Source organism: Salmo salar, chromosome 05 (genome assembly GCF_965601325.2).
Source record: "Salmo salar chromosome 05, fSalSal1, whole genome shotgun sequence".
In the NCBI taxonomy this organism is placed as follows: Eukaryota; Metazoa; Chordata; class Actinopteri; order Salmoniformes; family Salmonidae; genus Salmo; species Salmo salar.
Window position 1 is genome coordinate 63,486,463 of NC_138295.1, and position 20,891 is coordinate 63,507,353.

At 43.7% G+C, this 20,891-nt stretch overlaps 2 protein-coding genes across 3 annotated transcripts in view; both read right to left on the reverse strand.

Annotated features, from left to right (window-relative positions):
• Positions 1 to 4,476, reverse strand: part of LOC106605385 (integrin alpha-8) — a 54,798-nt gene extending 50,322 nt beyond the window's left edge. Inside the window, exons 1-4 of the mRNA XM_045718509.2 lie at positions 4,025 to 4,476; positions 3,191 to 3,339; positions 1,299 to 1,399; positions 1,063 to 1,186 (exon numbers count right to left, since the gene is read on the reverse strand). Coding sequence (XP_045574465.2) covers positions 1,063 to 1,186; positions 1,299 to 1,399; positions 3,191 to 3,339; positions 4,025 to 4,212 — 562 coding nt within the window. The 5' untranslated portion in view covers positions 4,213 to 4,476. The remainder of the gene's footprint in view (positions 1 to 1,062; positions 1,187 to 1,298; positions 1,400 to 3,190; positions 3,340 to 4,024) is intronic.
• Positions 4,477 to 8,036: 3,560 nt separating this feature from the next.
• The window catches only part of LOC106605428 (ubiquitin carboxyl-terminal hydrolase MINDY-3), a 44,186-nt gene continuing 31,331 nt past the window's right edge, over positions 8,037 to 20,891 (reverse strand). The window contains exons 12-15 of one of the 2 annotated variants that reach the window (XM_014201075.3): positions 12,040 to 12,115; positions 9,993 to 10,080; positions 9,143 to 9,214; positions 8,037 to 9,051 (exon numbers count right to left, since the gene is read on the reverse strand). In XM_014201075.3, the coding sequence (XP_014056550.2) occupies positions 8,902 to 9,051; positions 9,143 to 9,214; positions 9,993 to 10,080; positions 12,040 to 12,115 (386 nt within the window). In that variant the 3' untranslated portion in view covers positions 8,037 to 8,901. The other variant, XM_082975369.1, reaches the window with a different exon arrangement.

Sequence of the window (20,891 nt, forward strand, 5' to 3'; positions counted from 1 at the left end):
CACAGGGAAAAAATGGCAGCTATACAGATAACTCATCCAGAGCTCTTTGACTTCTGGCAGAAAGCCATTATTTAGCAGTGATTTGCATACAAGTGTAACTTCATCATCTCATGTGCGCTGCACAACAGAGACTCGCCGATAGATATAGAAAGTTAAGGACTCATTAGTTCGCTTTCTCCCGTGGTGCTATTAACAAACAAACACGTGACTGGCTCAACTGTTCTGGGGAACTACTGTAAATTTCATCTAAAATATTGTGACAGGTTAAAATGAGGAACGCAACCTGCTTTATCTCCTAAGGTATTGCACAAGTTGACTGCAGGTAATAACTTCAAAAGATGCTCCAAATATTCAAATTAATTGAAAAACTTTTGTTTTGACAGTATTGAAAAACCATCCCGTGGCTTTTTTCAAATACCCCAGTATACGGTATACTGCCCAAGCCTAGTTGTGTGTTCTAGTCGGTGTTACGAATGGCCACCTGATAGTGACCTTAGCTTCTTATCCTGATAATGGTTTTGACTTTAGCCTGTTAGTGTATCGGCCTCCAGCCATAGACAGTATATCTGAGTACTGAGTATCTAGCCTCTTTTACTACAAGACAATGTTGTCTTGCAATTTTGGTGTGTGTATTAGGGCTGGGAATTGCCAGGGTTTCTCATGATTCTTATGATTCTATATGTATTGCGGTTCGCTACTGTGATTTTATTGCAATATGATGTTCCAAATATATTGCTCACTATTCTGTATGTTTGCTGCAGAGAGACAAGAGAAAGCATGCGAAAATGAGTTTTAATCAGCCATGGAAATAGAAATGCAGAAACCATGTTAGCTCACTATTTAAAAAGAAGATTGTTGACAAGCTAAAGGATGAAAAATATGAGGATGAGTTTTGACTTAGGTACAGCCGACTATACCTAGGATAAAAAAACATTTTTTTTTACAAATCGATACTTGGAGTCAAAGTATCAATATAATAACATCGACCCCCCCCCCCCCCCCCATCACAAGTGCATATGTGTGTTTGTGTGTATGTGTTTGTATGTGTGTGTGTGAACTCACTGGTCCTACAGGGTGAGTATTCTGCGTAGGCGCTGAAGTTCTGCACGGCAACAAAGCAGGTTCCTACCGGGTCCTTCTCACCGTTCACCTTCACAGTACGCCAGTGGTAGAGAGGAGCACAGGCCTAGACACACACACACACGCGTATCTGACTTGTTCAACGTGTATTAGTTAACCATAGCACTGATGGTTTACATGTATGACGGGTTAGAGTTAGACAGAATATCATTCCTCACCACCACTTTGCCTTTGTGAGTTCTAACTGAGGCTCCAAACCACTGGTGAGACTTGAACTCCAGAGGCTCCCTGGTGCCATTAACCTTAATCATCCTGTTATCTATAGAGAGAGATGGACCGACGGAGGAGGGAAAGAGGGAGAGTTTTATTATGGCATCAATCAACCTGGCCCAGCCCTAATAGGTCTAGTCTCTGTACAACATGGGTCATGCCTGCCTATACACCACGGAAGGCCCAGATTTGGAAGCTAACTAAAGTAACATGGATAACAGTAACTTTTTTGAAATTATGTTTCTATTGAAGTTTCTAGAAATACACCTTGATCTTTAATGTCCATTGTCATGCTGTAAATGTGTATGACTGTGTGTGTGTGTGTGTGTGTGTGTGTGTGTGTGTGTGTGTGTGTGTGTGTGTTAGCCTGCTCCAGTGCAGATCCTTTCCTGTGTTATTGAAGGCCAGCTGGGCCTGTTTAGAGAGACGGAGTCTCTACGCCTCATAAAACACCGGCAACCTACACACACACACTGAAGACTGCAGTTTCTCCCGGCCCATTCTAGACGACAAAGTAAGAAAGAGATGAGCTAATTATGAAATTTGAGTGAACTATCCCCATATGTCTTGTGTCATGTTTTGTCATTAGAATGACCTCATGCACACCTGCACACTGTTCCTAACCTTTAACCCAGTTAGTGGCTTGGTCTCTTCCCTTTGACTGCACCAGGCCAGGCGCACCACAGCCATGCCACTGATCGCCATAATGCACCCTCTCTAGTCTAAATTGCTTAATTCCTTCAATCTTTCTCTCCGTCCCCCTGTATGGCTCTATGTGTGTGTGTGTGTGTGTGTGTGTGTGTGTGTCTCTCATGTCGCTGGTTTGTACCTGTATTAATGAGGCTACAGTAACCTTAGCCATATCCACCATATCCATGCACATCACACACACACACACACACACACACACACACACACACACACACACACACACACACACACACACACACACACACACACACACACACACACACACACACACACACACACACAAATGTGAAAATCTAATAAAAAGCAGACATCCCCTCCTTCCTCCCTCTTATCCCCTCCTTCCCCCCTCTTATCCCCTCCTTCCCCCCTCTTATCCCCTCCTTCCCCCCTCTTATCCCCTCCAGTCTCACAGTCTCAGAGGGAAAATGAATTCCCATGTGCTCACACTTTACCCCCCCTAGCCCGCTGACCGCTTCTTACACACTCACACTTTACCCCTCCCCCAGGATAATAGAGAGAGAGAGAAGTTATTCATCTCTGTGAAATTGATTGCCCATCCTATCAGAATAGACCAGTTAGTGCAACAGGAAGTAGTTTTTCAGTAAATGAACAGAGGTGACAGGACCAGAATTCCAGAACACCAGACAGACAGATGCATTCAGCCACCACCCACCAACATATCTTTCTCATAGAAATGAATAGTAGTTATGTTTCTATGGCCCTCTTCATACACACTCCAGCTGACAATGACCATATGGATCATCACACACACACACACACACACACACACACACACACACACACACACACACACACACACACACACACACACACACACACACACACACACACACACACACACACACACACACACACACACACACACACACACACACACTAGTGGTGAAGGCACTCTCTTGTGTTCTGTTATTTGTCCGGATGTATGTAAGTGCATCGGGTGAAATTACACTTCTAACAGGAACACACACACACATGTAAAGTTCTTCTGTGCTCCTGAAACCTGAAGCCAACCACATGGGCAGGAGTTAACCCCTTCATACTCACTCATGAACTAGCACACACACACACACACGTCATGCACACAGGTACACAGCATGGTGTAACTCACTGGCGTTGTCGAAGGGTATCTGTGTACAGCTGTAGGGTTGCTTGGTGGGGTCAGGGTTTGGGGGATAGGGACAGTAGTAGACTGCTCCTCCCTCTATGATGCCTGGCTGGGACGTGTTGGCCTTGGGCGCTCCCACCAACACACTCAATCTGCAGGGACACAGTCATGACAGAAATATAATCCCACTAACTGAATGTTCACACACAAAACTTAAGAGAATGAAATGGTCTTTAACACACACTCTGAGAGAGAGAGAGAGAGAGAGAGAGAGAGAGAGAGAGAGAGAGAGAGAGAGAGAGAGAGAGAGAGAATTAAACATATTCATTGGGCAAGACACATTAATATTTTAGTCATTTAGCAGAAGCTCTTATCCAGTGCATAAAACTAAGGAGCTGAAACAAGAAACATGATAGGAGCATCTTGGTAATAAAACAGTCCTCAGTTTGTTTACAAATCCCAGCGCTCATCACAGAGTCAGCACAGAAAGCACAAGTATAGTAGACTACTAGCATTATGACATATTGTTTCCTGCAGTCTTGGTGGGCTTGGAAAACTCCCGACTTAGCCTACTATTCTGTGACATTTGTTAGTGTATTTGTGTTCACTTGCAAGACGAATTTCCTGTTGAAATAATGATATTCTATTCTACTATTTTATTAGGAGAATTAACTCATCTCTCTGTCCGGACATGTTTTTTCTGGGAATCCAGACTTAATTCATATTAACCCAACATGAACACGCAGACCTTTGTAAACTGTTCGAAATTGAAATTAAGAACATAAACAATGCAGTGTTTTAAACTGATAGTTGTGGTCTCGGACTGTTGTCACTCACGTGCTGCTTTCGGGGGTCGGTCGGTAGAAGTCCACGGAGTAACCAAAGTAGCTCCCCTCTGGTCCTCCGTACACCGCAGGGCGCTCCGCATGCAGGTTGAAGCCCGAGACAACCGAAAGGACAAGCCATAGCACCGACACCACGCGACACATCATCCCACCAAATGCACACATCCTATAGGCACACATTAACTCCTTCCCCGCAGCCAGACCAGTAGTCTATCACACCGCTCGAATCCGTTAGCAAGCAGAGAGGTGATAGGCGAGATGGAGGGAGAGAGCTGTTTCTGTCCAGCCGTGTGAGTTATCCCAAGTTGTGCGTGCCCGTGCGTTCCGCTCTCGACGCTGTCTCCCACACTAGGCACTCACACACACTCTCCGCTGGGTCAGATCTCTTGATGCTCTCACTCACACACTCTAAACTCCTCTGCAGCCTGTAGCCAGACTCTCCTGTCGCTGCGGCAGCGCGCTTCTATTCTGTGCGCGCCCCCGTTGCACAACACTTCGACCCCACTTCAAGACCGTATCCAGACCACATCAGAACGCGCGCCAAGTGGCTGCATCATAAAGCTATCGTTTTATATGGAGGGGAAAAAAGCAATTTTATCCATTCGTAGGTTTTGATCGTGAAGCAATAATACTATAAAGTGGATGTATTAATTATCTCTCTCTCTTTCTCGTTCGCTCGCTCACTCACTCACACGCACGCACGCACAATAGCCCTATAATATGACATGACTTCAGTCAGTGTGGTGATACTGATTCAAGTCTGATATTACACATCTCGGGTTTCGCGGTGTTTTATTATTAAACCGTTTATTCTGACCGCGCCGGTTTAATTAGGTGCGTCTCCTTCCATTAAATAATAATCACCGCTAATTATCTTGCGTAATTATTACTGAGATCTAAAGTTAAACACGCCAGCCTGCGGACTAAAACTAAAGACGGGTTAGGCCTATCACGTTGTGTGTGTGTCTAAATGTGTTTGCCTGTGTAGGCCTATGTGTGTGTGTGTGTGTGTGTGTGTGTGTGTGTGTGTGTGTGTGTGTGTGTGTGTGTGTGTGTGTGATGGGTTTTCACGGCACGCGTTACCAGTCCCCTGTCCAGCGCGAGTCCTCTCCCAAAAGTGAAGCTATAAATAAATTCGTAGCCAATTCTGATCCAGACACAACTTGCGTGTGTTGTAGACATCTTGCCTGCATAGCCTACATCATGTACAGTAGATCTGAAGTGTAGTCTTATCAAAGCAGATCATACCACTATGCCCACATCACTCCTCCAGTGTGTGTGTTTGTGTGTGTGTTCCTGTTTTAACTCAGTCTGCTCCTAATCAGCATCAGGAGTTTTAATTAAATTGAAACTTCAGAGTGTTTCATTGTTGTCGAGACTGAAAGTGTCATAAAGTCATAGCAAGCTGTAAAACTGTGAATGCTGTGGAGTACTGCTCTTTCTCAGCTGTTATGAGGAACATGTTAAAAGAGATGCTTTATGTCCATTTGTGTTAGAGAAACATGGCTTATGTGGACCACATTGTCCAAACATCTGTGATCTGTGATGACCTTAGTAACAATTTATTTAGCTGTGGACCAAAATGAAGTACTTAGGCTGAAATGTATGTGTTTCTATGTTAGTGTGTGTAGAGTTAGGGTGTTACTGTAAACCACTTCATATTTTCCGACAAGTGATATGAACCAGGTGGGGTTGTGCATGTCTGAGTGTGTGTGTGTTACATAATCTGAGGCTGCATGGTGATGAGAGGGAGTCACAGAGAGCAACCTTGACCAACCAGATGGAGAATTCAGACAAGTTTCCCCAACTCTCCTTAACACCTCCCCTCGCATGCCCTCTTCCTTCTTTACCCCTCCCTCTCTTTCCCTCTGCTGTTCTCAATCTCTTTCCTTATGTCTCTCTGCACTCCTCTTGCTGTCTGTACCTCTCTCTCCATCTCAATCTACCCCTTCCCTCCCTCCCTGTTAATGTACACTACCGTTCAAGAGTTTGGGATCACTTAGAAATGTCCTTGTTTTTGAAAGAAAAGCAATTTTTTTATCCATTAAAATAACATAAAATTTATCAGAAATACAGTGTAGACATTGTTAATGTTGTAAATGACCATTGTTGCTGGAAACAGCTGATTTTTAATGGAATATCTACATAGGCGTACAAAGGCCCATTTTCAGCAACCATCACTCCTGTGTTCCAATGGCACGTTGTGTTAGCTAATCCAAGTTTATCATTTAAAAAGGCTAATTGATCATTATAAAACCCTTTGGCAGTTATATTAGCATATCTAAAAACTGTTGTGCTAATTAAAGAAGCAATAAAACTGTCCTTCTTTAGACTAGTTGAGTATCTGGAGCATCAGCATTTGTGGGTTCCATTACAGGCTCAAAATGGCCAGAAACAAATAACTTTCTTCTGAAACTTGTCAGTCTATTCTTGTTCTGAGAAATGAAGGCTATTCCATGCGAGAAATTGCCAAGAAACTGAAGATCTCGTACTACGCTGTGTACTACGCCCTTCACAGAACAGCACAAACTGGCTCTAACCAGAATAGAAAGAGTGGGATGCCGCGGAACATATCTGAGGAAGAGGACAACTACATTAGTGTCTAGTTTGAGAAACAGACACCTCACAAGTCCTCAACTGGCAGCTTCATTAAATAGTACCCACAAAACACCAGTCTCAACGTCAACAGTGAAGAGGCGACTCCGGGATGCTGGCCTTCTTGGCAGAGTTCCTCTGTCCAGTGTCTGTATTCTTTTGCCCATCTTAATCTTTTCTTTTTATTGGCCAGTCTGAGATATGTATTTTTCTTTGCAACTCTGCCTAGAAGGCCAGCATCCCAGAGTTGCCTCTTCACTGTTGATGTTGAGACTGGTGTTTTGCGGGTACTATTTAATGAAGATGCCAGATGAGGACTTCTGAGGCGTCTGTTTCTCAAACTAGAGACTCTAATGTAGTTGTCCTCTTGCTCAGTTGTGCACCGGGGCCTCCCACTCTTTCTATTCTGGTTAGAGACAGTTTGCACTGTTCTGTGAAGGGAGTAGTACACAGTATTAACAATCTCTAGACTGTATTTCTGATCAATTCGATGTTATCTTAATGGACAATTTTTATTTCAAAAACAAGGACATTCCAAAGTGACCCCAAACTCTTGAACGGTAGTGAATGTCAGTGTTGAACTGCAGAGACAGATGGAACCATAGTGGCTCATTACATTACAGACCAGCATATGGTCGCACACACGCACATGGTGACCAACAGACCGACACAAACAGAATTACCATGCCTGTGTACCTGCCATTCTCCTAGAGCACATATGCTAACTGTGTGAGCATGTTTCTGCTTGCTGTGTGCAGGCATTTAGAGGTGAAGGACAGTTTAACTCAGTGTACACACACACACGAACAGCACTCTTAAAATTGCCCTTTTGAACAATGTTGATAGGAGGTGGACTGCTCTTTCACAAATGCTTCCGTGGAAATCCAAGATGAACAGAATGCAAAAAAGAGACTTCAGACATTCAACAGGATTTCAGTTCTTAGAAACGTCATCACCTGGCGAGGATACACATGCACGTGCATGTACACACACAGGACTAGAACAAGAGTAGTGCTCCCCTCTTTGGTGTGCCGCATGCCTGTGTTATGATGGTCCCTCACCAGGTAAAAGCATTATAATTTGTATTAGTTTCAGTGTGCGCTCAATAGTTCAACCGTCTGTTTTCTCCTCTCTCTCCCAGTCTCATCCAACAAACACACAGAGATATCCCCTTTCCAATAACACACATACACCATACTGAGACTGACACATCCATACAGGCCATGTTTGAGAGCATTCTGTCCAAATCCATGATGAATTGTAGGTAGATTGTGACTGACTGATCTACAAACAATAATGAGTAGTTATTTATGATGCAAGTAGACGGATGGTTAGGCGAGACTATGATGCAAGGTTATGTGTAGATTAGTAAGTCGGCGGCAACGTCGAACAAGCCCACACACGAGAAGTGAAGAAAAAATGGTTTATTCGTTTGGGGGGGGGGGGGTGTGACAAATACCATATCACTTCCTGTGTTGGTGTGAAGAAAGAAGTTGCGCAACGTGTAAAACCAGCCAAAGGTTCTACTTCCAGGTCAAACCACTAAACAGGAGGAATGTCTTCATATCTCTGCTGTGATTGGTCCCTTTATGCTGTAAACCCCAGGGTGTGTGTGTGCGTAATCTCCTGTGAAAACCATTGAGGCTAGTTTCCCAGCCCCAGATTTAGGCTGCTCCTGGACTATTTCAATGGAGATAATGCAGTAAACCTAATCTGGGTCAGGGATACCCTGCCTCAGTATTAAGAGGTCAAACTAACTCAGCTGTAGTTAGAATAGGAGAGCGTGTGTGTGTGTGTGTGGCGCATACATGTCTTGCGGAAAGCTTTGGTTGTTTATCTCTTTAACAGTCAGAAAGCTGGGTGTTACAGAAGCATAGTTCCAGTCAGTCAGTTACAGGTTTACATCCAACGAGATCTCCTTTATATGTAGTTCTTATTAGGTGAATATATCCCAGAGTATAAAACAGTCATCTACAGGGTGACAATAATAATTCATTCAGCTTTTTACAACAAACCAAAAACATCCTGTGACTTCATTTACAGTCATGTAAAACACAACAGCATTAACAGTAAACAAGGGTGTCTGTATGTCAAGTGTGTGTAATGGCATATATGTTCTGTGTGTTTTTGTCCTGCCCAGGACAGTGAGCACATTTCTGTGTGTGTGTGTGTGTGTGTGTGTGTGTGCAGCAATGTACATGTACTGTGTTTCTCAGTCTTTGTGGCCTTCTTTCCTGTGGAGATCAGTCAGTCCTCTACCACCCTAGCAGTGAGTTAGTTAAGTGAAGGGGAGCGTTCAGTATTCCACAGCAGTTCTATGTAGGGCCACTTGGTCTGGAGGCAGCGCTTCACTGGAGTGTCATCTGTCCTCACCATGGGGTCCTCAAAGCCCAGGACCAGGGCTGTACCCTGCACATACTCCACCTGACAAAGAGAGACAACACACACAAACACCTTACATTATCATAGTGGTGTGACAGTTGCAGGCTGTTTTAGAGGTGTGTGTATATCTTACCCTCTCGTTGTGGTTGGACTGTTTCAGGCCATTGTAGTGGTAGACAGGGAAGGAGTCTGGGATTCCAGTATCCTGAAAACACAATATACACCAGTTATTAACAATCATGGAGTCATCTCTGGGATATGTGTCGATAACTCTGCTCTGGAAGGTGTGTGTATCGGAACCCACAGACAATTCAGCATACTTTAGCCTGAAACACTATCCATAACCCCAAACCCACATGCGCGTGCACACACAAGCATTAGTGAAACCCTAACCCCAATCCCACAGAACAGCCTATATTAGAAACCAGTCAATAGCGACACAGAGCCAAACACTTCGTTGGGACGTTCCAGAATGCTAATAGACTATGTGAGTATGTTTATGTGAAACCACGCTGCCTGCCTGCCGCCTGCCTGCCTGCCTGCCTGCCTGCCTGCCTGCCTGCCTGCCTGCGGCTAATGGCAGCATAATTTCTTTGTGGCCGAGGGCCATTCCTCTGGTGAGTCCCCGAAGCCCTGATCACTTTAACACACTTCCCGCTCCCCTCTCTCTGTCCCCACCTCCCTCTCCCCACCTTTCTTTCCCTTTGCCTCTCGCTCTCTCCCATTCAGCCATGGTTCCCTGCCACAGAGTCCCAGTCTGAACAGGGATTTGTGTAAATATATATTTAAACATTTTGGTCACCAGTGCATTGCTGTAAAATATTTGACTCAACAAATTCATATCTATCGTCAGCCACAAACCACTAACAAAACAGAAGCGCTCATGTACATACACCAAAGATATTCTTGTTTAAATCGGTCTTCGCAGCATGTTTTATGGATGTCGCTGCAGCTTTAAAGTATCTCAGCTCCTCTTCAGTTACCTGATCAGGGAAGAACTCCAGGAGGAACGGAGCCAGCAGCACGATTCCCAAGCCCTCTGGATCCAACTTACTCTTCATCAGACTCACACTGGAGAGGGAGTGAGGGAGAGAAAAGAGAAAGAGGGAAGAGAGGGAAGATGAGAAAGAGGCAGGAAGAGAGGAAAGAGTTAAGTTTGTCAGACATTTCAACATTGTCTTATAGTCTAAGTACAGTAATGAGACATGCCTCCAGTTCTTCAGAAAACCTAAATCGGCCCCGTTTTAAAGCAATGATAAAACTTGTGTCTGACGGAGGGAGAGAAGGAGGAGAGAACGGGGGTAGTGAGAAGGGACATTGGGAGAGAGCTAGTGGAAGGGAAAGGGTGGAGGTGAGGAAGGAGTGGTGAGGGAGGGTGAGGGGTGGAAGTGAAGAGGCAGGGGTGGAGGTGAAGAGGGAGGGGGAAGGGGTGCAGGTGAGGGGCGAACAAAGGGGTGGAGAAGGGAGGGGTAGAGGTGAGGAGCAAGGGTGGAGCTGAGGACGGAGGGGGTGAGGAGGGATCGCGAGGGGTGGAGGTGAGGAGGGAGGTGGTGGTAGTGTGAAGGGCTGTCTGAGGTATAAATGTGTCATGTTCTGTGTAAAAGATTATGTGTAAGAAAGCAAACACTGGAGAAATGAACGGTAACCTCGTCTGATGAGGAGTTCTGGTGTGTGTGTGTGTGTGTGTGTGCGTGCGATACTACATATACCACTAGACATTCCTGTGTGTTAGAGCAGTAATATTATTCTTATTCCACAGTGATAAAACAGAGAAACATTTCCCTTTTAAGGCAGAAATAAGAGGAGTGTTACATGCCCAGACACAGAGGCTGATAACCCAGTTAAGACTGAGTGTGGGTGTGTCATCTGGATGTTGCAGTCAGAGAAATAGTGTCTTCCAAAATCAAGCTTTGCTTGGTAACAGCAGATAATTCCCTCCTGGATCAAGAGCCATTGTAAAAAAACAAACATTTGTGAGGTAACCTGTGAGTAGAATTTGAGTTAGTCGTTTAAGTTTATGAGCTGGGATTTCTGTCCTGCAGAAAGGGCCTTCTCCATACTGTTGCCACAAAGTTGGAAGCACAGAATCATATAGAATGTAATTGTATGCTGTAGCATTAAGATTCCCTTCACCGGAATTAAGGGGCCTAGCCCAAACCATGAAAAACAACCCCAGACCATTATTCCTCCTCCACCAAATTACAGTTTGGGGCAGGTAGTGTTCTCCTGGCATCCGCCAAACCCAGAATCGTCCGTCGGACTGCCAGATGAAGCGTGATTCATCACTCCAGAAAACGCATTTCCACTGCTCCAGAGTCCAATGGCAGCAAGCTTTACACCACTCCAGCCGATGCTTGGCATTGCGATCGTACGCTTGTGTACGGCTGCTCGGCCATGGAAACCCATTTCATGAAGCTCCCACGAACAGATCTTGTGCTGATGTTGCTTCCAGAGGCAGTTTGGAACTCTGTAGTGAGTGTTGCAACCGAGGACATATGATTTTTACGCGCTATGCGCTTCAGCAATCGGCAGCCCCATTCTGTGAGCTTGCGTGGCCTACCACTTCGAGGCTGATCCATTGTTGCTCCTAGACATTTCTACTTCACAATAACAGCACTTAGTTGACCAGGGCAACTCTAGCAGGGTAGAAATTGTACAAACTGACTTGTTGGAAAGGTGGCATCCTATGATGGTACCACGTTGAAAGTCAGTGAGCTCATCAGTAAGGCCATTCTACTGCCAATGTTAATTTCACTTCTGTTTATTATCTATTCCACTTGCTTTGGCAATGTAAACATGTTTCCCATGCCAATAAAGCCCTTTGAATTGAACTATTCCTCACTCTAAACCTTGTTTGAAGCAGCACATTCAATTATTTCCTTTCAGTCTTCCAGCTAGTAGTTTAATGTCCCCCTCCATCCTCCGGACGTTTAGTGTTCTCACTCTCTGGTTCTGTCGGTGTTCTCTGTTCTTTACCCAGCAGCAGTGAAACATTAGCTGAGGCGGCTGGACAAGAGCACACACACTTACTAGTATTCAGGTTCTGAGACGAGGTCTAGTGCCTTCATCACCTCCTCCAACAGAGAGTCTGGAATAAAGCCGTTATCTGGAGGGAGAGAAAGAGAATATTTGTCAGATAATTTTAGTCCAAACACAGCTAGGAGACAGGCCTCAGATTCCACAGCAATTCCATGTGTTTGCTTTCTGGGAGTCATGATCAAAGATGTAGGATGGAGAGGGTACGTCTTTATCAGCAAGTCCCAGTGGCACTGAGACAGGACAGGCCTTCACCTTCCCTCACACTGACACACAGTTTACATTGAGCTAACTGAGGAAAATCATCACACACAAACACATATGTACACATGCAACACACACACAAAAGCCAGCCCTGTTCTCTCCTCTGTCTGACCTACATTCCTCAGCTATGACTTCTCTACCAGAGAGGACCAGCTTTAAACACTACCACGTGTCCATATGTACGTGTGTCCTACCTGTCTTAAAACACTAACATATTATTGTGTGTGTGTGCAATGGCGCTGGAGAAGAAAGCTGACGTTTTACATGTCCCCAACCCAGTGTGTTTTTTTTGTTTATTTGTGTTATTTGTAACTTATTTTTTTTACTTAATGTGGCCGCTACCATTTCTTTTGACCGAAAATAACTTCTGGACATCAGGACTGCGATTACTCACCACGGACAAGCAGAATCCTTTTTTTCCTTTTACGAGTCTGACGAGCCTGACACGAATGATATACTGCTTTCTCAGGAACAGGCCCAGATCCCCGTGATTTGCGTGATGAGGCGGCGGAGAAAAAGGGGCCAGAGGGTGGGCTGCCATCTGAGAATTCATAGGCAATCGAATAAACCTTCACTTCCTTCCATTTTGCTTGCAAACGTGCAATCTTTGGAGAATAAAATATATGACCTACGCGGAAGACTACCAACAGGACATTCAAAACTGTAATACCTTATGCTTCACGGAGTCATGGCTGAACGACGACACTATCAACAGACAGTTGGCTGATTATACAATGTACCGGCAGGATAGAACAGCGGTGTCTGGTAAGACAAGGGGCAGCAGACTATGTATTTTTGTAAATAACAGCTGGTGCACGATATCTAAGGAAGTTTAGAGCTATTGCTCGCCTGAGGTACAGTATCTCATGATAAGCTGTAGACCACACTATTGACCTAGAGAGTTTATCTGTATTTTTCATAACTGTCTACATACCACCACAGACTAAGGCTGGCACTAAGACAGCATTGAATGAGCTGTATTCCGCCATAAGCAAACAAGAAAATGCTCACCCAGAGGCGGTGCTCCTAGTAACCGGGGACTTTAATACAGGGGAACTTAGAAATTTGTTAAAACGGATTTATCAGCATGTTAAATGTGCAACCAGCGGGGGTAAAAAAAAAAAAAAAAACTTGACCACCTTTACTCCACGCCCAGAGACGCATACAAAGCTCTCCTTCGCCCTCCATTTGGCAAATCTGACCATAATTCTATCCTCCTGATTTTGCTAGCACAGACTGGAATATGTTCCGATGGCATTGAGGAGTACACCACATCAGTCATTGAATTTATCAATAAGTGCATCGATAACGTCGTCCCCACAGTGACCGTACGTACATACCCCAACCAGAAGCCTTGAACTACAGGCAACATCCGCACTGAGGTAAAGGCTAGAGCTGCCGCTTTCATGGAGCGGGACTCTAACCTGGAAGCTTATGAGAAATCAAGCTATGCCCTCAGATAAACCATCAACAGGCAAAGCATCAATACAGGACTAAGATCGAATTATACTACACCGGCTCTGACGCTCGTCGGATGTGACAGGGCTTGCAAACTATTACAGACTACAAAGGGAAGCACAGCCGAGTGCTGCCCAGTGACACAAGCCTACCAGACGAGCTAAACTACTTCGATGCTTGCTTCGAGGCAAATAACGCAGAAACATGCATGAGAGCACCAGCTGTTCCGGAAGACTGTGTGATCACACTCTCAGCAGCCGATGTGAGTAAAACCTTTAAACAGGTCAAAATTCACAAGGCCGCAGGGCCAGACGCATTACCAGGACGTGTACTGCGAGCATGCGCTGACCAACTGGCAAGTGTCTTCACTGATATTTTCAACCTCTCCCTGTCCAAGTCTGTAATACCAACATGTTTTAAGCAGGCCACCACAGTGCTTGTGCCCAATAACACTAAGGTAACCTGCCTAAATGACTACAGACCCATAGCACTCACGTCTGTAGCCATGAAATGCTTTGAAAGGCTGGTCATGGCTCACATCAACACCATTATCCTAGAAACCCTAGACCCACTCCAATTTGCATACAGATCCACAGATGATGCACTCTCTATTGCACGCCACACAGCCCTTTCTCACCTGGACAAAAGGAAAACCTATGTGAGAATGCTATTCATTGACTACAGCTCAGCATTCAACACCATAGTGCCCTCAAAGCAAATCAATAAGCTAAGGACCCTGGGACTAAACACCTCCCTCTGGAATTCCTAACGGGCCGCCCCCAGGTGGTAAGGGTCGGTAACAACACATCTGCCACGCTGATCCTCAACACAGGGGCCCATCAGGGGTGCGTGCTCAGTCCCCTCCTGTACTCCCTGTTCACTCATGTACTCCCTGTTCACTCATGACTGCTACCGCATGGCAAGCGGTACCAGAGCGCCAAGTCTAGGTCCAAAAGGCTTCTAAACTGCTTCTACCCCCAATCCGCCTGAATATCTAATGAAATGGCTACCCAGATTATTTGCATTGCTGCCCCGCCCCCCCCCCCCCTTTTTACACCGCTGCTACTCTCTGTTATCTATGCATAGTCACTTTAATAGCTCTACCTACATGTACATATTACCTCAACTGGTGCCCCCGCACATTGACTCTGTACTGGTACCCACCTGTGTATAGTCTCGCGATTGTTATTTTACTGCTGCTCTTTAATTACTTGTTACTTTTATTTCTTATTCTTATCTGTATTTTTTTTTAAACTGCCTTGTTGGTTAGGTGCGCGTAAGTAAGCATTTCACTGTAAGGTCTACACCTGCTGTATTCGGCACATGTGACTAATAAAATTTGATTTGAGTATGTGTGTTATACATTGGGAAGGACTACAGCTGAGTCATAGCTTTACCCTAAGTTTCAAATTCTGTGTGGAACACTAATGAAGCTGTATGTTATTGCATGAATGGGAGACCTGTGTGTGTGTGTGTGTGTGTTATTGAGTGCATGTGAGACTGGTGTGTAAATTATTGCGTGCATGTGGGATGTGTGTGTTTTCTGGCGCCTCTCTTCTATAACACAGTGAACTGGGCCGACTCTACATGTGACACTGGCAGATTTATAGGGCTTTGACACTGCTCTCAACTCTGCTGGTTCTAGTGTGTGTATAAACATCCATATAGCATACATGAAAAAATCTCATGAAACAGCAGAAACGCATCTCGGGCGCAGACAGACGTATCAATTTCTCCCTCTCTGGTCTGAATGGGTCAGTGTGTTTACTACATATTTGGTGTGGCAAACAGAACAGAGTAGACTACTCTCAGCTGGTGAGGCTCACTTTGTTAGAAAATTCAACACAAAACACACACCCTCAGCCATGTTAAGAGGCATATTGTTCTTATAAACATGAAACGGTGGAATGTTGTTTACAGCGTCAGAAAAGATGACGCGTCAATTCCTGCTGGAACACACACACACACACACACACACACACACACACACACACACACACACACACACACACACACACACACACACACACACAGCAGCGCTCACTAAAGACAGACATCAAAGACAGCGACAAACACACAAATGTGTCTGTGCAGGTCTGGTCCATGGGGGAGTTGTGTCTGTGTGTTATGACTTTGGTGACCTTATCAGTCTTCAGCTGAACACACACACACACTCTCCAGCAACATACATCACGCTCTCATCGTGTAGTGTGACAATCACACATACCATAGGTAACTCCATCTCTCCATACATATATTATACATACAAAAGTATGTGAACACCCCCTTTAACTTCTTTGGGCTAGGGGGCAGTATTTTGATGTCCGGATGAAAAACGTGCCCAAAGTAAACTGCCTGCTACTCAGGCCCAGAAGCTAGGACATGCATATAATTGGTAGATTTGGATAGAAAACACTTTAAAAGTTTCTAAAACTGTTAAAATTATGTCTGTGAGTATAACAGAACTTATTTGGCAGGCGAAACCCCGAGGACAAACCATCCAGGAGTTTTTGTTGTTGTTGAGGTGACTGTTTTCAATGGGTTTTCTATGTGCATCTAGATGTATAAGGCACATGCTTGCAGTTCCTATCGCTTCCACTGGATGTTAACAGTCTTTAGAAATTGGTTGATGATTTTCTTTAGAGAAATGAAGTACAGCAGTTCAGAATGAGGGTCCAGCCTAGTGCACTCTAATGTTTTTATGCGCGCTCCAGGTCACGCGTTTCACGTTGTTTTTATCCGGTATTGAACACCGTTTATCTCGTCTTAAATTTTATCGATTATTTACGTTTAAAAAAAAAACTAAAGTTGTATTAGGAAAGTTGTTTCAAATGTTTGGACAGCGTTTACAGGTAACTTATTCAATATTTTGTAGTCATGCTGGGCAAGTTGGAACCGGTGTTTTTCTGATTCAAACGCGCCAAATAAATGGACATTTTGGAGATATAATGACGGAATTAATCAAACAAAAGGACCATTTGTGATGTTTATGGGACATATTGGCGTGCCAACAGAAGTTCTTCAAAGGTAAGGAATTAATTAAATAGTTCTTTCTGACTTCTGTGTTATGCCTGGCGGGTTGAAATCAGATATTTATGTGTTGGTATGCTGGGCGCTGTCCTAAGATAATCGCATGGTTTGCTTTCGCCGTAAAGCCTTTTTGAAATCTGACACGGTGGCTAGATTAACGAGAAGTTAAGCTTTGATTTGGTGTGTTGCACTTGTGAATGTATGAAAGTTAAATATTTCTAATACATTTTTTTAAATTTGGCGCTCTGCCATTTCACCGGATGTTGTCAAATCGATCCCGTTAACGGGAGTTGAGCCCAAAGAAGTTAAATTAGTGGATTCGGCAACTTCAACCATACCCATTGCTGACAGGTGTATAAAATTGAGCACACAGCCATGCAATCTCTATAGACAAAGATTGGCAGTAGAATGGCCTTACCGAAGAGCTCTGTGACTTTCAACATGGCACCGTCATAGGATGCCACCTTTCCAACAAGTCAGTTCGTCAAATTTCTGCACTGCTAGAGCTACCCCGGTCAACGTTAAGTGCTGTTATTGTAAAGTGGAAACGTCTAGGAGCAACAACGGCTCAGCCGCAAAGTGGTAGGCCACACAAGCTCCAGAACGGGACCGCAGAGTGCTGTAGCACGTAAAAATCGCCTGTCCTCGGTTGCATCTAGAGGTCGACCGATTATTATTTTTCAACGCCAATACCGATTATTGGAGGAACAAAAAAGCCGATACCGATTAATCGGGCGATTTTTTTCATTTATTTGTAATAATGACAATTACAACAACTGAATGAACACTTATTTTAACTTAATATAATACATAAATAAAATCAATTTAGCCTCAAATAAATAATGAAATGTTCAATTTGGTTTAAAAACTCTTGAAAGGCTGGTCCCGTATGCGGGATCAACATCCAGTGAAAAATCAGAGCGCCATATTCATAACCTAACCATAACCAAATCAAATGATTTTTTTTCTCAAACATAGGACTATTTTACACCGTTTTATAGATACACTTCTCCTGAATCGAACCACGTTGTCCGATTTCAAAAAGGCTTTACAGCGAAAGCAAAACATTACATTATGTTAGGAGAGTACATCGTCAAAATAGCCACACCGCCATTTTCCGACCAACCACATGCATCACAAATAACCAAAAACAGCTAAATGAAGCACTAACCTTTGACAATCTTCATCAGATGACACTCCTAGGACATCATGTTACACAATACATGCATTCTTTTGTTCGATAAAGTTCATATTTATATATAAAAACAGCATTTTACATCGGCGCGTGACGTTCAGAAAATATTTTCCCTCAAATGCATCCGGTGATCAGCGCTACAATTTACTAAATTACTATTCGAAAACATTTTTAAAATGTAATATTGTCATTCAAAGAATTATAGATTAACATCTCGTGAATGCAACCGCATTGCCAGATTTAAAATAACTTTACTGGGAAATCACACTTTGCAATAAAAGGGGATGCTATGCTCAGAAAAATAGGCTAGGCGATACAGGTTAGCGCCATCTTGGAACCATCTAATATCAAATATACTATTGTAAATATTCCCTTACCTTTGATTATCTTCATCAGAAGGCACTTCCAGTAATCCCAGGTCCACAACAAATGTAGTTTTGTTCGAAAAAGTTAATAATTTATGTCCCAATAGCTTCTTCTTGTTAGCGCATTCCGAAGGCTACTCAAAATGTACTGTAGCGCGTGGGACTTGTCGTCACGAATGTGCAAAAAATATATATTTAAGTTTGTTCAAACATGTCAAACGTTGTATAACATAAATCTTTAGGGCCTTTTTCAACCAGAGCTTCAATAATATTCAAGGGGACGATTGCATTGTCTTACTAAACGTTTCGAAAGGGGAGGGTAGCCATGGGCGCCCGCGTCATAGTAGTAAATGGCCCTCCCCCTGTGACCAACTTCCAAAGCCTCTCTTTCAGTCAGTTTGTACCATAGAAGACTCAAACCACTTTGTAAAGACTGGTGACATCTAGTGGAAGCCTTAGGAAGTGCTCAATGAATCCTAACTCACGGTGTGTTTTATAGGCAAAGTGCTGAAGGTGAGTCCACAAATCAGATTTCCACTTCCTGCATGGGATCTGTCTCGGGTTTTGACTGCCATATGAGTTCTGTTATACTCACAGACACCATTCAAACAGTTTTAGAAACTTTAGAGTGTTTTATATCCAAATCTACTAATTATATGCATATCCTAGCTTCTGAGTTTGAGTAGGAGGCCGTTTAAAATGGGCACGTATTTTTTTCAAAATTCGCTGTAGCGCCCCCTATCCTTAAGGAGCAATGAGGTTAAATAATGCAAAAATAAAGTGTTGGAGAAGAAAGAAAAAGTGCAATATGTGCTATGTAAGAAAGCTAACGTTTAAGTGCCTTGCTCAGAACATGGGAACATATGAAAGCTGGTGGTTCCTTTTAACCATGAGTCTTCAATATTCCCAGGTAAGAAGTTTTAGGTTGTCGTTATTATAGGAATTATAGGACTATTTGGATGTTCTTATAGGCACTTTAGTATTGCCAGTGTAACAGTATATCTTCCGTCCCTCTCCTCGCTCCTACCTGGGCTCGAACCAGGAACAAATCGACAACAGCCACCCTCGAAGCAGCGTTACCCATGTAGAGCAAGGGGAACAACTACTCCAAGTCTCAGAGTGTGTGACGTTTGAAACGCTATTAGCGCGCACCCGCTAACTAGCTAGCCATTTCACATCGGTTACACCAGCCTAATCTTGGGAGTTGATAGGATTGAAGTCATAAACAGCGCAATGCATTGCGAAGAGCTGCTGGCAAAACGCACGAAAGTGCTGTTTGAATGAATGCTTACAAGCATGCTGGTGCCTACCACCGCTCAGTCAGACTGCTCTATCAAATCATAGACTTAATTATAATATAATAAACACACAAATACGAGCCTTAGGTCATTAATATGGTCGAATCTGGAAACTATCATCTCGAAAACAAAACGTTTTTTCTTTCAGTGAAATACGGAACCGGTCCGTATTTTATCTAATGGGTGGCATCCCTAAGTCTAAATATTTCTGTTACATTGCACAACCTTCAATGGTATGTCATAATTACGTACAATTCTGGCAAATTAGTTCGCAACGAGTCAGGCGGCCCAAACTGTTGCATATACCCTGACTCTGCGTGCAATGAACGCAAGAGCAGTGACACAATTTCATGTTAGCAGGCAATATTAACTAAATATGCAGGTTTAAAATATATACTTGTGTATTGATTTTAAAGAAAGACATTGATGTTTATGGTTAAGTACATTGGTGCAACGACAGTGCTTTTTTCGCAAATGTGCTTGTTAACCTGTTATGGCTAGGGGGCAGTATTTTCACGGCTGGATAAAAAACGTACCTGATTTAATCTGGTTACTACTCCTGCCCAGTAACTAGAATATGCATATAATTATTGGCTTTGGATAGAAAACACTCCAAAGTTTCTAAAACTTTTTGAATGGTGTCTGTGAGTATAACAGAACTCAAATGGCAGTTCAAAACCTGAGAGATTCCTTTACAGGAAGTGGCCTGTCTGACCATTTCTTGAACTTCTTTGCCATCTCTATCTTTTACAAAGGATCTCTGCTCTAACGTGACACTTCCTACGTCTTCCATGGGCGCTCAGAGCCCAGGAAAAACCAGAATGTCGTCATCCCAGCCCCAGGCTGAAACACATTATCGCCTTTCTCAAGTGGCCGATCAAGGGACTGTGGGCTTAGGAGCGTGCCATGGCAGCCCCCGTCTTTGTGATTTTTCCTCTGTTTGCCGAAAAGGAGATTCCCGGTTGGAATATTATCGCTTTTTTACGAGATAAATTGCATAAAAATTGATTTTCAACACCGGTTGACATGCTGCGAAGTACGGTAATGGAATATTTAGAATTTTTTTGTCACGAATTGCGCCATGCGCACGACCCTGATTTACCATTTCGGATAGTGTCTAGGACGCACGAACAAAACGCCGCTATTCGGATATAACGATGGATTATTTTGGACCAAACCAACATTTGTTATTGAAGTAGCAGTCCTGGGAGTGCATTCTGACGAAGACAACAAAAG